Genomic DNA, 17,342 nt, shown 5'->3' on the forward strand with positions numbered 1-17,342 from the left:
TTTGTGAACCCATGAACTGCAGCACACCAGGCTTCCCTGTCCTTCACCATCTCCCAGAGTTTGCTCAGACTCATGTCCATCAAGTCAGTGATGCCATCCAACCATCTCATCCTCTGTTGTCTCCTCCTCCTGCCTTCAATCTTTCCCAGCATCAAGGTCTTTTCTAATGTCAGGTGGCGAGAGTATTGAAGCTTCAGCATCAGTTCTTCCAATGAATATTCAGGGTTTATTTCCTTTAGGATTGACTGGTTTGATCTCCTTGCAATCCAAAGGGCTCTCAAGAATCTTCTCTGGCACCTCAGTTTGAAGACATGAATTCTTCAGCTCTAAGCCTTCTTTTTTGTCCATCTCTCACATCTGTACATGACTACGGGAAAAATTATAGCTTTGACTATATGGACATTTGTTGGCAAAATAATCTCTCTGCTTTTTAGTACGGGGTCTAGGGTTGTCATTGCTTTTCTTCCAAGGAGCAAGCATCTTTTAATTTCATGGCTACACTCACTATCTGCAGTGATTTTGGAGTCCAAGAAAAGTCTGTCACTGTTTCCATTGTTTCCCCATCTATTTGCCATGAAGTGATGGGACTGGATGTCATGATCTTCATATTTTGAATGTTGAGTTTCAAGCTAGCTTTTTTACTCTCTTCTTTCACTTTCTTCAAGAGGCTCTTTAATTGGCTTTCTGTCATAAGCGTGGTGTCATCTCCGTGTCTGAGGTTATTGATATTTCTCCCAGCAATCTTGATTCCAGCTTGTGCTTCATCCAGTCCGGCATTTTGCATGATGTACTCTGAGTGTAAGTTAAATAAGCAAGGTAACCATAAACAACCTTGATGTACTCCTTTCTCAATTTTGAACCAGAACGTTGTTCCATGTCCGGTTCTAACTGTTGCTTCCTGACCTGCATACAGGTTTCCCAGGAGGCAGGTAAAATGGCTTGGTATTCCTATCTCTTGAAGAATTTTCTGCAGTTTGTTGTGATCCTCAGAGACAAAGGCTTTAGCATAGTCAATGAAGCAGATATTTTTCTGGAGTTCTCTAGTTTTTTCTGTGATCCAACGGATGTTGGCAGTTTGAGCCAATGGATGTTGGCAATTTGATCAAATATTTAATATTTGATTTAGATATTAATGTATATTAAAAAAAGTCCTGTGTGTGGTTTAAAAATATGATTACAATGAAAATTAAGCAACAATAGCAATATGGGGCAGGCTATTGGGTGGGGGATGTTAAATCCATATTCACAGTCAGGAAGATGATAATTATAGACTTTGTAAGAAAAATTATCATTGCATCAGTTGAAATTTGATGCAAAACAAACCACTAAAAAACGTAATAACGGAGGAGGAAGGAGGGCGAGCGAGGAGGATGGCGAAGTCCGGGCTCCTGACGGAATTCTAATGAATCATTGATTGACCAGCACCATTTTACCAGTTGGAATGAGTTACCAGAAATGGGCATAGTGGTTTTAGATCCAGCATGTAGCAGATGGAGATTACTTCTTCAAGCCAACGCCTTTTTTGACTGTGTAGGATCTTTGTCTCTTCATCTTTGAATTTCTTTTGTTGGTAAATAAAAGGAGTTCATGTAGTTTTTGCCCTAGCTTGAGTCACCATGAGTAGTAGTTTAGGAAAAGAAAAAGACTCTAAAGAGAAAGATCCCAAAGCACCATCAGCCAAGGAAAGAGAAAAGGAGGCAAAAGCCTCTGGAGGTTTTGGGAAAGAGAGCAAAGAAAAAGAACCTAAGACCAAAGGGAAAGATGCCAAAGATGGAAAGAAGGACTCCAGTGCTGCCCAGCCAGGGGTGGCTTTTTCGGTTGATAATACGATCAAACGGCCAAATCCAGCACCTGGGACTAGAAAAAAATCTAGCAATGCAGAGGTGATTAAAGAGCTCAACAAATGCCGGGAAGAGAACTCAATGCGTTTGGACTTATCCAAGAGGTCTATACACATATTGCCTTCATCAATCAAGGAGTTGACTCAATTAACAGAACTTTATTTATATAGCAACAAATTACAGTCCCTCCCAGCGGAAGTGGGTTGTCTAGTAAATCTCATGACACTGGCTCTAAGTGAAAATTCACTTACCAGTTTGCCTGACTCTCTTGATAACTTGAAGAAGCTGCGGATGCTTGATTTACGGCATAATAAACTGAGAGAAATTCCTTCAGTGGTGTATAGGCTAGATTCTCTCACCACTCTTTACCTTCGCTTCAATCGTATAACTACTGTGGAAAAAGACATCAAAAACCTGTCAAAACTCAGCATGCTTAGCATTCGAGAGAACAAAATCAAACAACTACCTGCTGAAATTGGTGAATTATGTAACCTCATTACGCTGGATGTAGCTCACAATCAACTTGAACACCTTCCAAAGGAGATTGGAAACTGCACTCAGATAACCAACCTTGACTTGCAGCACAATGAATTGTTAGACCTCCCAGATACTATTGGAAATCTGTCCAGTTTAAGTCGTCTTGGTCTGAGATATAACAGACTGTCAGCAATACCCAGATCATTGGCAAAATGCAGTGCACTTGAAGAATTAAATTTAGAGAACAATAACATTTCTACTTTACCAGAGAGTCTTTTATCAAGTCTTGTGAAACTGAATAGTTTGACCTTAGCTAGAAATTGCTTCCAGTTATATCCAGTAGGTGGTCCATCTCAGTTTTCCACTATCTATTCCCTCAACATGGAACACAATCGAATCAACAAAATCCCATTTGGAATTTTCTCCAGAGCAAAAGTATTAAGTAAGCTGAATATGAAGGACAATCAGTTGACATCACTTCCCTTGGATTTTGGAACTTGGACCAGTATGGTAGAATTGAATTTAGCTACTAATCAGCTCACAAAGATCCCTGAGGATGTGTCTGGTCTTGTTTCTCTTGAGGTTCTAATATTATCAAACAATCTTTTAAAGAAGCTTCCTCATGGCCTTGGAAACCTTAGGAAGTTAAGAGAATTGGATCTAGAGGAGAACAAATTGGAATCCTTGCCAAATGAAATTGCTTATCTTAAGGATTTGCAGAAATTAGTCTTGACAAACAACCAACTGACCACTCTTCCCAGAGGCATTGGTCACCTTACCAATCTTACACATCTAGGCCTTGGAGAGAACCTACTTACTCATCTTCCTGAGGAAATTGGTACACTGGAGAATCTAGAAGAACTGTATTTGAATGACAACCCCAACCTGCATAGCCTTCCCTTTGAGCTGGCTCTTTGCAGCAAGCTTTCAATCATGAGTATTGAGAACTGTCCACTCAGCCATCTTCCACCTCAGATTGTTGCTGGGGGTCCTTCTTTCATCATTCAGTTCCTAAAGATGCAGGGTCCATATCGTGCCATGGTCTGATACAAATCTGCTGGTCCCACACACTGTTCAAAAATAGACTGCCATTAATGTTTCATATCTATATCTGTATCTATTTATGTAGATATTGATATATTTGGCAGATTTATAAAGACTACGTTTATGTGTTTCTGCTAATAGAGGAATCATAGCCATTTAGATTTTTTTAAATTCTGTACGAAAAGCTTATATAAGTTTTCTTTGCTGAACTTGATGGATGTTTTTCTGTTGTGTAATATGATATGCTAGTTTGCTTAAAACATTTGCCAACAAATTATAAAATTATTAAATTTAAGGGCCAGAGGTAGTATAGTTAGATATACTTTTTCTTAGCAAAAATTCTGGGCAAGCAATTTTGTTGCAACTTTTCGTATATATTTTCCCCTTACCAATTGTCAGATCTTTATAGTATTATAGGCCCTGAAGGTAGAATTTTTCTTTTAACTTATTTTGAAATTTGAGATTTGAATTTTATATATTGTTTACAGTCAGAGTAAATCACTGGATTTTATTTTATTTTTTTTGGTTTTGATTTGCTCTGTTTTGATCAGCAAAATCTCATTTATATCCTCTGCTAAAGAATTTGCATCAGCTGATTTAAATATTAAAAGATATCTGCTTGTTGAAACAACTGGCAAAGTGAAAAGATACAGTCAAAAATTTTTGAATTCCTTTAATTGTGTTTCTCTGATCAATTGTGAAGCAAAATATCTGAAGTAAGTCTTTGGTTTGGGGGAAAGTATTGATACCTTTTCTAGTATAAATATCTTTTCTGAAGTTTGGGGGAACAGAAACTTGTAGTGCAAAGGAGTTTTCATTCCTGAAAGTTGCAGATCCACAGAAACTAACAGAATAATTTGGCAAAAAAAGAAAAAGATACACATAAACACACACAAACACATTCTATATATGTATATACAATGCTATATAGATATGTATTTATTATATCATAAACTACGATAGGTAACTTTAAGGATTTCTCCCTAGCCTTGTACAATGAAATGAATGTTTTTCTTTGAACACTGCAATATATGTATGTTTCACGGTTATTTAACAGTGTACTATGGTTTTATATCTTGACTTGCCTCGTACATCTTTCAGTTCTGGAATATCTGCGTCTAAGCACAATATCTTCACACTGTGCTATATTGCTGCTGAATTAAATGCACTTTTCCCCACAAATGGGGCACTGGCTTCAAACAATTCAGTTCAGTACCATTGATTTCGATCTCATCTTTCCTTTCTTAGTAGTTGTTAATACAGTTACAGAAAAGAGCACATTGCATAAAAGTCATTGATAGTTAAGTGGAAGTTCTGTGAGATATGCATGTGCTATTTGGTATATTTTCTTTTGCTTTACTGCTTTTAAGGCTAGCAGTATTGTAAATGTGTGCCCCTTATTACAGTACCCTTACTTTTGATAGTGTTGGTCTAAGTCAATTTAATTACTGAAGAGACTCACAGAGCAAGTGCATTCTAGATATATCATCCTAAAAAACACTTCCCATATAATGAATATTATGTATAATTACATGTTGCTGCTTGGTTTTCTTTTTTTTTTTTTTTCTATTTAGATGGGCATTGTAATTTAAATAAAACCATTTTTGAAGTGAGGTTATAACATTGAGATGGAAATTTGGAATGCTGGTTTGCTTTTCCTGGCACTCAAAACCAGGACTAAGTTTGAAGTTGAACCTATAGTCGCAATTGGCAGTTTTTTAAGGAGCAACTAAGAAATGGAAGGCAGGTAAAGATATAAAACCGTAGAATGCTTAAATGTGCTGTAAAACTATTGTAGATGTCACTGGATTTTACCAGGTAATATCCTTTCTTCTTTTTTTTTCCCATCTACTGTGGCTTTTCAGTTAAAATTGTGTTTATAAAAGGAATTTGTTTATTACAGCTCTACCTGAAGCTTGTGTGTATGTGTGGTTTTTAAAAATCTCATATCAAGGTGTGTTTATATCTTACGATAATGGAACTTGAACTTTAAAGGCAGTAACCTGTCTTTTTTTTAATGGGTATTGTTTCTTAAAAATGAAAATAGATACAGTTTTTGAAATATTTTTGTTCCCCTACATTCATTTATGTTAGTTTATAACAGAAATGCAAGGTGAGCACAACCCATGTAGAAGTTACAGACAAACCATCTATAGCTGAGGAATTTATAACTTTTTTAAGGTGCATAAAATATGTCACATGTATGGCTGCCACCTTGGAGAGCTTGTGGATTTCATTACTTCTAATATGAAGCTAAAATGGACTCTTAATTTCCCAACTATCCTTGTGCAGTCAGGATATTTAATATTTAAATAGTTTAAATATAATAAGGGATATTATTGAATGACTACATATGAGCTGATAATTTCCTAAACTGCAGTGGGACTAATTGCCATGTCCAACAATGGTCCTTTCTTTTAAAGAAATTAGGTTTGATCTCTCTGTGAGGCTCAGTAAATAAAGAATGTCATAGAATGTTACATTTAAAAAATAAATAAATAAAAAATAAAAAAATTAAAAAACGTAATGACTTAAACATTATCTTATTTAGCTCTGTCTTTGGGGTGACTGGGCAGTTTTAAAAATCTGGGTCAATTCAACTGATCTTGACTATCACACACATCTGTGATGGGCTGGTGGATGGCTAGATGATCTAAGATAGCCTCAGTCCTGTTTGGAAGTTTACTGCCTGCAAGCTGGGATGCCTTAGTTCTTTTCCAGATTGCCTCTCAACTTCCAAATTGCCTTCTGAGGCTGCTCACATGATAGTCCATGCTTCCAAAAGTAGCCAGAAAGCAAGCCTCATTGTGCAAGCACTTTTAAAGCTTCTGTTTGTATCATATTTACTAATACTAATGTCCTGTTAGTCAAAACAAGTCATGCAGCTAAGTTCAGTTTCAAGGGGTGGAGCAATAGATTCCACCGCTTGGTAGGAGGAAAAGAATTTGTGGTTGCTTTTAGAATCTACCACAGTCTACTCCTTTGTCACAGATTATTCACATTTCTCCCACATGTAAAGTTTGCTAATCATCATTCCAGGTTTTCTGTCTCATCCTATTTATAGCAACAAGCTGGAAGCCTGTGATCTCATGATCTTATCACATCAGGATGAATGAGGATTCTCAGATGTGGCTCCTTGGGTAAAGCTCCTCTTGACTCAGAGATCTGTGAATTAAAAGTGATAAGTCACCTCCATATGCATTTGACATACAGTGGTGAGACAGAGGCAGGTTAACTGAATAGACACTCCGCTTCAGAAGGGGAAGATCAGAAGATCTATAGCGGTCACTGGTCTAAAATTTCCCCTAGGCCCTTGATTAGGGCTCAGTTCTGTTTCCTGGGAGTGCCCTCCCAGTCCATTGTCCTCCAAGGCTCTAGACTCCATTCTTCAGTCCCTTGGTTCCCCATCTTGAGAAATCGTTCCTTTATTTCCCTGAGAAATGGCCATGGTAACAATTCAGTAGCTTTCTCATCTGGCTTCTTGCCCATCGGTAGTTGAGAGCCTAGAGACCTCTCTGCAGTTTAATCAATTTTAGTTCCCTCTAGTTCAAGCTGATGGTGCTTTTGCTGGTATAGTTCTATTTATTTATTTTTAACATTTTGGGCTTTCTGTGTAACAGTTTATAGTCTACTTTATTCAACAAAAGCTGTACCCACAATTATTTTTTCTCTAGATTTATTCACTGTGATTTGGGATCAGGCTCTGTCATACCTTTTTGTCTAGCTGAGAAAGTATGCTAGGCACTTTCTTAAATCTTTCAGAGGTCTTAACAAGTGGCCATACCCTTGCTTTTCTCTGTGTCCTAAGGTCTCCTTTCATTTTGAGAATCTTTTACTTGAAGACTATTCAGATATAGGGAGACTAGAGATGAGAGTTTTGTTTTCCAATGCAGCAGGCCCTGGGCCCTCTGTTTTCTATCTAAATTCAGGCTGCAAACTGAACATTACCTTCTTTCACCCGTCCCTCTGTCTTGCCATCCTTTATCATATGTAGTAAAGAGCACCCAAGTGGCACTTTCCAAATTCTCTCTGGAGGTCTACTTAGCTGTAACTGACATTTTCTTTCTCTCTCAAGGTACTGTCAACTTCAGGTTTACCAAATGTTCTTTCTGTACATAGTATGAGTCATCATTTTACAAATTCGCTATAGCATTTTTTTCCCCCCATTTTTTCGGCCTTTGCAATCTGTTTCCTTACTGAGTTTCTGGTCACTAACCTATTCCAAACCCAACACCACATGTTTTAGACTTTTGTTATGGCAGTACCCCACTCCTGAAATCAATTTTTGTATTAGCTAGCTTATGTTGCATAACAAGCCACCTCAAATTTAGGGACTTAAACCATGGTCATTTTCATTTATATCATTACTTTTTGGGTTGGCTAGGTGGTCTTTTTGGTTTAGACCAGCTCAGGTGATCTCTCCGTTTAATCAAGAAAACTTTTCTTTCTTGTGGGTGGGTTATTTCAGCTATTTTGTGCAAGGAGTGGGGATTTCCAGGAATTGGGCTACTACCCACTTTTTGGCCTTTTATGTTCAGCTTCAGAACTGCCTATAGTGCGGGAGACCTGGGTTCGATCCCTGGGTCAGGAAGATCCCCTGGAGAAGGAAATGGCAATCCACTCCAGTATTCTTGCCTGGAAAATCCTGTGGATGGAGGAGCCTGGCGGGCTACAGTCCATGCGGTCAAAAAGAGTTGGACATGACAGAGTGACTTCACTTTCAGAACTGTTATGCCACCTGTGGATTCATAATTTAGCAAATGCTAATGTATTAAGCAAATGCTAATATATGTATTAGCTAATGTATTAAGCAAATGCTAATGTACGTAGTGAGCATATAATGAGGCTCAAGGGCTACTGAAGTTTGAATCCTCCACCATCTTGGGCCTAATAGGTTCTAACCAGTTTATGTCATATTCTGTTCTTTTTTCTTTTTTTAACTGGAGGATAATTGTTACCCATTGTTGTATTGGCTTCTACCATACATCAACATGAATCAGCCATATATATGTATGCTATGCTGTGCTTAGTCACTCAGTTGTGTCTGACTCTGCGACCCCACCAGGCTCCTCTGTCCATGGCAACTCTCCAGGCAAGAATATTAGAGTGGGTTTCCATGCCTTCCTCCAGGTGATCTTCCCAACCCAGGGATTGAACTGAGGTCTTCTGCGTTGCAGGCAAATTCTTAACCATCTGAGCCACCGGGGAAGCTCAAGAATACTGGAGTGGGTAGTCTATCCCTTCTCTAGGGGATCTTCCTTACCTGGGAATCGAACCAGAGTCTCTTGCACTGCAGGTGGATTCTTTACCAGCTGAGCTACCAGGGAAGCCTGTATATATGTATACCTAAGTCATATTCTCTTCTTAATGGTTGTGTCATTCTCTTAATGGTTCTGAAACAGAAGGAAAGGGGTCAGGACACAAACTTTAAAAGATGACATAGCCCAAGGACAAGACATAAACCGATTCAAACCAAATAGGTCCAAGATGGCAGACACCCACTAGACCTTGAACCTCAGTATACACTCATTGTAACACATTAGCAAGCTAAGTGACACACCCACCAGTGCCATGACAGTTCTGAAGCCAACCATCAAAGATCAAAAAGTGTGTGTTGGCCCAATTCCTGGAAATCCCCTCCCCTTCCCTAAAATAGCTGGAATAATCCTCCCACTCCTTAGCCTATGAAATTACCCAGCCCATAAAAACTAACCATGCCATATTTCAGAGTTGTTCTCACCTTCTGAGATGACCCACACTCTGTCTGTGGAGTGAATTTCTCTTTAAATAAACCCATTTCTTACCTATCACTTTGTGTCTCACTGAAGTTTTTCTGCAATGAGACATCAGTAACTTGAGCTTCAGTAAACCCTGAAACCAGGTGTATGACCTTGTTAAAAAGCCATGGGTTCAAGTTCCAATCTGAGATGCATGGTTTCAGCTGTGCCCTGCCCACTTCCCTCCTGTCTCAGAGGAACACAATTTTCGGAGGAACTTGATTCATTTGGAGGTAGATAGTTCAAAGCAGATGTGGAGGTTCCATGTCACCATGTTGACCCTGACTCTTCTAACTTTTGACTTATCTAAACTTAGCTTTTACTCAAACTTGCTGCCTCACGGTTGTAAGGTGGCTGCTTTACTTCCAGTTTTATATGCACATTCCAGACATGATGGGGGGAAAAATGACAGGTTATGAAAGAGGCATGTACCAACTGAGTTTGCTATCTTATAATTCAGTTCAGTTGCTCAGTTGTGTTTGGCTCTTTGCAACCCCATGGACTGCAGCATACCAGACTTCCCTGTCCTTCATCAACTCCCAGAGTTTGCTCAAACCCATGTCCATTGAGTCCATGATGCCATCCAACCATCTCATCCTCTGTTGTCCTCTTCTCCTCCTGCCTTCAATCTTTCCCAGTATCAGGGATTTTCCAATGAGTCAGTTCTTCTCATCAGGTGGCCAAAGTATTGGAGCTTCAGCTTCATCATCAGTCCTTCCAATGAATATTCAAGACTGATTTCCTTTAGGATTGACTGGTTTGGCTCAGCCTCTTCATTCTTTCTGGAGCTATTTCTTCATTCTTCCCCAGTAGCATATTGGGCACCTACCAACTTGGGGAGTTCATCTTTCAGTGTCGTGTCTTTTTGCCTTTTCATACTATTCAAAGGGTTCCTCAAAGAAGAATATCTTTAATTACAGAGTATTACTGGAAGCCCTACGCAGTAACTTCCACTTATATGTCATTGGTAAGAAGTATGTCATATGGCATTTCCTAGCTATAATGGAGTCTGAAAAATATAATTTGTTTGTTTTTTTGTTTGGCGTGTTGCTTTCTAAAACTAAATAAGGATTATGCTAATAAAGAACAAAGGGAGAATACATACTGTGTAGACATTTATTATTGCCTATCCATGTCTATCTCAAGAAGATAGACAAGAAAGAAAATAAGCCTTTAGAAAAGTAGAAGTAAGGACACTAAGAAAACAAACAAAATGATATAGAAAGTAATTTAGAGGAGTTATAAAATTGATTAATCCCTAATTAAGTGTTTTTTAATTCAATAAAAGAGCCACAAATAATATTTTGGAAGAAAGGGAACTATAACTACAGATATATAATAAAAATCATAAGATTATACTCTGGAGAATTTTATGTCAAAATTTGGATTGGGAGAAGACATGGTTTTCTAGGTAAATATTTTTTTGCCAAAATTACTTCAGAAAATACCAATAAAGCAAAAATCATTAAAGAACTTAAACTAATAACCAAGAATTCCTCACCCCAAAATATCATACTTAGGTGATTTACATATGTACTTTATTCAACCTCAAAGAAGTAGATAATCCTAATATTAACAAACTGTTTAAAAAAATAGAAAATTAGGAAAAGCTTCCCTGGTGACTCAGCTGGTAAAGAATCTGCCTGCAATGTGGGAGACCTGGGTTCCATCCTGGGTTGGGAAGATCCCCTGGAGAAGTATTTAGGCCAGTATTCTGGCCTAAAATTTCATGGACTGTATAGTCCATTGGGTCACAAAGAGTTGGACACAACTGAGCAACTTTCACTTTCACTTTCATTTACTTTTACAATGACAATATGACCTAAATACACGAACCAGACAAGAATACAAGAAAGGAAAATTACAGACCAATCCAATTTATGAACATAAATTCTTATGAAATATTTGTAAATCTGTTTCAGATATTTACATTCTAAGTAGAGTTTATGCATGAAATTAAGAATGATCCAACATCAGAAAATGTGTTAATGTAACAAATCATATTAGCAGATCAGTTAATACCTATAATCTATAAGATACAGAAGAAGCAGTTGTCATAATTTAGTGCTTTATTCATGATTGAATAGACTTTTCAGGAAACTTAGAAGGGAATTTCCTTAACTTGATAAAGAGCATCTATCAAAATAGTCCAGCAAAAACTATCCTTACAATAAGACTCTAGGCTTATTTTCATTAAAGACACAAAAAAGATTAAGATGCCCTTTCTGGCCATTTATATTTAGCACTGTACAGGAGATTCTAACCAATGCAATAAAGTAAGAAAAATGATGTGAATATTGAAAGGTATGTCCTTATTTGCCTACAATATGGCTTTCTTGAGGTCTATAAGTGGAAAATATATAGTAAGAGCTTGCCAGTTTCCCTAGACACAAAATCAACATATCAAAATCTTGTTCACCAGTAATAGCCAATTAGAAAAGTTAATTTAAAAAATTCTATTTTTCAGTAGTAATAAAAGCCTCAAGATGCCTAAACATATGCCTAACCAAAATATGTACAAGAATATTTTTGGAGAAACTGCAGTTATTAAAAGAAAAAAAAAAAGAGTCTTAATAAAAAGAAAGCTGCTGTATTCTTGAGCTGGAAGACTCATCATAAAGATGCCAATTCTCTCCCAATTAATTTATAAAATGAATGCACTTCCAAGTAAGGATGAGGGAGTGGAGCAACAGACTCACTAACTTCTGAAAGGAGTGTAGATCAGTACAACAGCTTTAAGAAACAATTTGGTTACACCTTTAACCTAGAAATTCTAGTCCTAGGTGGAGTCTTATGTGCATCAGCAAACATTCATTAAAGTGTCTATTTCAGCAGCAGAAAAAAAAAAAGGGAAATGGTTTAAATGTCTATCAGTAGGTGTATGATAATAGTGGTGTGCTCATAGAATGAAATACTATACATATTATATATAGCAGTTGAAAGAACCATCATTTTATTTCCTAACAGATGGATCTCAAAACAATATTGAATGAAAAAACAAGTTATGGAAGGATGCAAAAAGAATAATGTTTATATATGTTTTAAAGTCTGAAAAACAACACTATATAGTGTTTATTATATATATATATATATATATATATATATATATGTTTAGGAATCCATGCAAATGTGCCTGGGAATGATAAACAATAAGTTTGTGATGGTGATTCTCTAGGGAGAAAGGAAAGGGCTTGAAAATGGGAAGAGAGGGCTCAAAAAGAGCATCAGGTGTTTCTGATACTCTTTTTACTGAAGTTCTGTTTGTCTCTATGTTGGAAATCTTTCACCATTTAAAAAATATTTTATCCTAAATGCAATGAGGTATCCTGGATTGGATCCAGGAACAGAAAAAAGGACATTAGTGGAAAAAGTGGTTAAATCCAAATAAAGTCTGGAATTTAGTAAATAGTAGTGTACTAATGTTGGTTTTGTAGTTCTAACAAATGTACCATGGTAATGTAAGATGTTATCATTAGGGAGAATTGGTTAAATGAACTCTCTGCATCATCTTAGCAACTTTTCTGAAAATCTAAAATTATTTCCAAATGAAATGTTTATTTTAAGAAGTGGGGGGTTGATTTTAGAATACTCCTAGAGGGCAGGACCTGTCTCTCAGCAAAGTCTGATTTATCCCTATTTTATGTTTGGTACTCCCTTAAGGGAGATCTTAGAGTGGAAAGGGCCTGTAACGGAGCAACCTATCCAGCCATCTTCCTCTGGAAGGTAAGGCAAAGGAGTTATTTAGAAAGAAACTCCTGGAGACTAAAGAGTCTAAGGAACTCAGTGAGCAGGTATGACTGGAACCCAGAAGTTTTGCCTCCTAGGATAATCTTTGTTCTTATCTCATTGCCTCTCATAGTAAAAACAAATGAAGTTCAACAGCTTCCCTTATTTGTTTGTTTTGAAAACTGAAGGGAAAGAATTACACATCACCCAGAAATGATTTAGGTGACCAAAAAACAGAAGCTAGAGCGGTCAATGAGAGGTTGATACATTATTTTACCTTTTTGTTATGAACCTTCGTAAGAGGTTAGAGACTGCCTATGCCCTGAGGGCAGAGTGAGCTAGGATGGGAAGGAACTAAATGTTGTAGAAGGCGTCTGGTCCTCAGTCCTTATCATCAAACCCACTGGGTAGATGTATTTGTCCCCATCTTACAGAGGAGGTAACAGGCTTAGAAAGGTAGAAACCATCACCTTATAATAATAATAATAATCACCTTATAATAATATTGTAATTATCCCAAAAATTAAAAATGAAATTTTAAAAAAGGGTTAAATTACTTCACCAATGTTATGAAACTATTAAGAGGTATGGGCTTCCCTGGTGGCTCAGATGGTAAAGAATCTGCCTGCAATGCAGGAGACCTGGATTCAATCCCTGGGTTGGGAAGATCCCCTGGAGGAGGGCATGACAACCCACTTCAGTATTCTTGCCTGGAGAATCCCCATGGACAAAGGAGCCTGGTGGGCTACAGTCCATGGGGTCGCAAAGAGTCAGACACGACTGAGTGACTAAGCACAGTACAGCACTATTTTGATACTCTGATGTAATAAATTTGTCATGTTTTCTGGAATTAGCTCTTAAAACCATTGTAATTTCTTAAGTGCCAAGAGCTGTATGCACATCTTTTGTTCCTAACTCCTTAAATAGCTCTAGAGCATAAAGATGAAATGGGTGTTTTTTGCTATTCATAACGAGCCTCTTTTGACCACTGAACATATATTCACAAGGTGATTTTTGGAAAGCCCCTAGAAGACCACTGGAAGAGGACTAGTTGCCAGCAGAACCAGCCAGGTGATTAGAGTTGGAGCTTTCAGTTCTAATTCCTGACCTCTGGGGAGGGGAGAAGGGCTAGAGAATGACTTAATCACCAATGGCCAATGATGTGATCAATCATGCCTATGATAGGAAGCCTCCATAAAAACCCAAAAAGATGGTGTTTGAAGAACTCTTAGGTTGATTCATCTATGTGCCAGGAAGGTGGTATACTCCAGACTCCATGAAACAGAAGCTCCTATGCTTGGGACTCCTCGGGACCTTACCCTATGTATCTCTTCATCTGACTGGTTATTCATGTTCTTTAATAGCCAATGTAATAAACTACTAATCTAATAAGTAAACTGTTTTCTTGAGTTCTCTGAGCTTTCCTAGCTAATGATCAAACTTAAGGAGGGGGTGTGGGAACCTCTGACTTATAGCCAATTGTTCAGAAGTACAGGTGACTACCAAGACTTGCAATTGCCATATGAAGTGGGTGCTGTCTGTGGAATCTGATGTTCTTTCCAGGTAGAGAACATCAGAATTGAGTTAAATTGTAGGACATTCAGCTGGTGTTGCAGAGAGTTGCTTGGTGAGGGGCAAACCCATACACATGTGGTGACTAGAAGTGAAGGAGAATGACATGACAGAGGGGAGAAAATAAAGGAGAGTGTTCTTTTTACGTCTATGTTATAGGAAGCCAAGGCTGACTCTAAGAACTCATAATTAAGGAAGACCCATCTGAGGTCAGGGAGGATAAATTCCCCAGAGCTGACAGCCACTCTTAGAAAAGTTGGGGATGGGGATGATGTAGAACATGAGCCAAGTCAGAACAGCCTGGAACAGACTGAGAAGAGCTTTGGGGGAGTGGGCATCAGGCATGCCAGGGTTACAAGCCTCTGCAGATTCTTCCTTCTGGAAAAGAAAAAGTCATGTGGATAAACTCCCTGCCCTCCTACCCCTCCTTCCCGGATCCTATCCCAGCTGCAGGGCCCATGTCTGCTAGCCTTCTGGGGAAGGGCTCCCTAAAACCAAAGGCCTTGTTTAGTTGCTGTAGAAGAGGCTCATGTGACTTAAGAGGACTTTTCAGGCTTGATTGAGGTGATGTGGGTTAAAATAAACTGTAAATCTCTATGTAAATGTGGTTATTGACTGAACAGTGTTAAACCTGGGAGGTTTGTGAGGACAAGAGGGGGGGAAGTGCCTCTTGAGAGAGGTCTCCCAGGAGAATATGAGATTAGTTGAGGTTCAGTGCATTCCTTTGTTGCTCACTCAAGAAGCATATTTGAAGGGATAAGCTTCCTCACTTAGAGCAGAGCATCCCAGACTTGTCGCCATAGTGACAGTGATCAAACAGAGGCTTTAAAACCAGAAAACACCAGGTCAGAGGGATTCTTTTGGAGCCATGCTTCTCTAGTAGAGGACTCAACTATTGTGTGCTGTGGAGGAGAGGGACAGGGAGTTTGAATAGCTTCCTTTCCTTCCTGTCTCTAGCTCTGGGGCTTTTGTTTTGATTTTTCTCTCTGAATTGATGTGGCCTTTGGAAAGGGGCTAGAGAAGGAACTAGTCTTCTTTAAAACCTGTGTCAGAAGCTGGAGGCACCAACAATGAACTATCTCAAAAAGAAATTAAGGAAACAATCCCACTTATAATAGCATCAGGAAGAGTAAATAAATAAATACATATGGATAAATTTAACCAGGGAGGTGAAAGATCTATATTCTGAATGCTATAAGATACTGATGAAAGAAATTGAAAAAGACACAAGTAAATGGAAAGATAGCCCGTATTCATGGATTGGAAGAATTAGTATCATTAAATCATCCATACCACCCAAAGTGATCTACAAATTCAATGCAGTTCCTATCAAAATTCCAATGACATTTTCCACAGAAATATCAATAGAACAAACAATCCTAAAATGTGTATGGAACCACAAAAAACTCTAAATAGCCAAAGCACTCTTGAGAAAGAACAAAGCTGAAGGCATTGCAATTCTTGATTTCAAACTATATTAGAAAGCTATAGTAATCAAAACAGTATTGTTATTGTTTAATCAGTCGTGTCTGACTCTTTGCGATTCTGTGGAGTGCAGCACGCCAGGCTTTCCTATCCTTCACCATCTCCAGGAGTTTACTCAAACTCATATCCATTGAGATGCCATCCAGGCATCTCATCCTCTGTCATCCCCTTCTCCTCCTGCCATCAATCTTTCCCAGCATCAGGGTCTTTTCCAATGAATCAGCTCTTCACATCAGGTGGCCAAAGTATTGGAGTTTCAGCTTCAGCATCAGCCCTTCCAAAACAGTATGGTGTTGGCCTAAAAACAGACATGTATCAGTGGAACAGAATAGAGAGCCCTGAAATAAACCCACATGTGTAGACGATCAACTGATCTTTGACAAGAGGTCCAAGAATACACAATGGAGGAAGAAGAGTCTTTTCAACAAATGGTATTGGAAAAATTTTGCTTGTCCATATGCAATGAAATGAAAAGGTAACCTATAAAATGAGAGAAAATATTTATAAATCATATGTCTAAAGGGGATTAATAACTAAAATATATAAAGAACCCATATCTAGCTCAATAGCAAAAACAAAACAACTGCCCCCACAAGGACATCAAGTAATCCAATTAAAAAGTGAGCAAGGGACTTGAATAGACATTTTTCCAAAAATGACATCTAAGTGGCCGAGAGATATTTGAAAATGTGCTCAACATCACTAGTCATTCAGTTCAGTTCAGTCGCCCAGTCGTGTCCTACTCTTTGCAACCCCATGAATTGCAGCACACCAGGCTTCCCTGTCCATCACCAATTCCCGGAGTTTACTCAGACTCATGTCCATCGAGTCAGTGATGCCATCCAGCCAGTGATGCCATCCAGCCATCTCATCCTCTGTCACCCCCTTCTCTTCCTGCCCTCAATCACTCCCAGCATCAGGGTCTTTTCCAATGAGTCAGCTCTTGGCATGAGGTGGCCAACGTATTGCAGTTTCAGTGTCAACATCAGTCTTCCAATGAACACCCAGGACTGATCTCCTTTAGGAGGGACTGGTTGGATCTCCTTGCAGTCCAAGGGACCCTCAACAGTCTTCTCCAACACCACAGTTCAAAAGCATCAATTCTTCAGCACTCAGCTTTCTTCACAGTCCAACTCTCACATCCATACATGACCACTGGAAAAACCATAGCCTTGACTAGATGGACCTTTGTTGGCAAACTAATGTCTCTGCTTTTTAATATGCCATCTAGGTTGGTCATCACTTTCCTTCCAAGGAGTAAGCGTCTTTTAATTTCATGGCTGCAATCACTGTCTGCAGTGATTTTGGAGCCCAAAAAAATAAAGTCTGACACTGTTTCCACTGTCTCCCCATCTGTTTTCCATGAAGTGATGGGACCAGATGCCATGATCTTAGTTTTCTGAATGTTGAGCTTTAAGCC

General features: G+C 38.5%; 2 protein-coding genes across 3 annotated transcripts in view; both read left to right on the plus strand.

The window, feature by feature from the left end:
- MYLK (myosin light chain kinase) overlaps positions 1-17,342 on the plus strand; it is a 280,134-nt gene that overhangs the window by 30,730 nt on the left and 232,062 nt on the right. The gene's annotated exons all lie outside the window — the stretch shown is intronic.
- On the plus strand, positions 1,349-5,276 carry LOC133073481 (leucine-rich repeat protein SHOC-2). Its single transcript, XM_061166992.1, has one exon. The coding sequence runs from the start codon at positions 1,617-1,619 to the stop codon at positions 3,363-3,365; it is 1,749 nt and encodes a 582-aa protein (XP_061022975.1). The 5' UTR covers positions 1,349-1,616; the 3' UTR covers positions 3,366-5,276.

Source organism: Dama dama, chromosome 19 (assembly GCF_033118175.1).
Source record: "Dama dama isolate Ldn47 chromosome 19, ASM3311817v1, whole genome shotgun sequence".
NCBI classification, from domain to species: domain Eukaryota; kingdom Metazoa; phylum Chordata; class Mammalia; order Artiodactyla; family Cervidae; genus Dama; species Dama dama.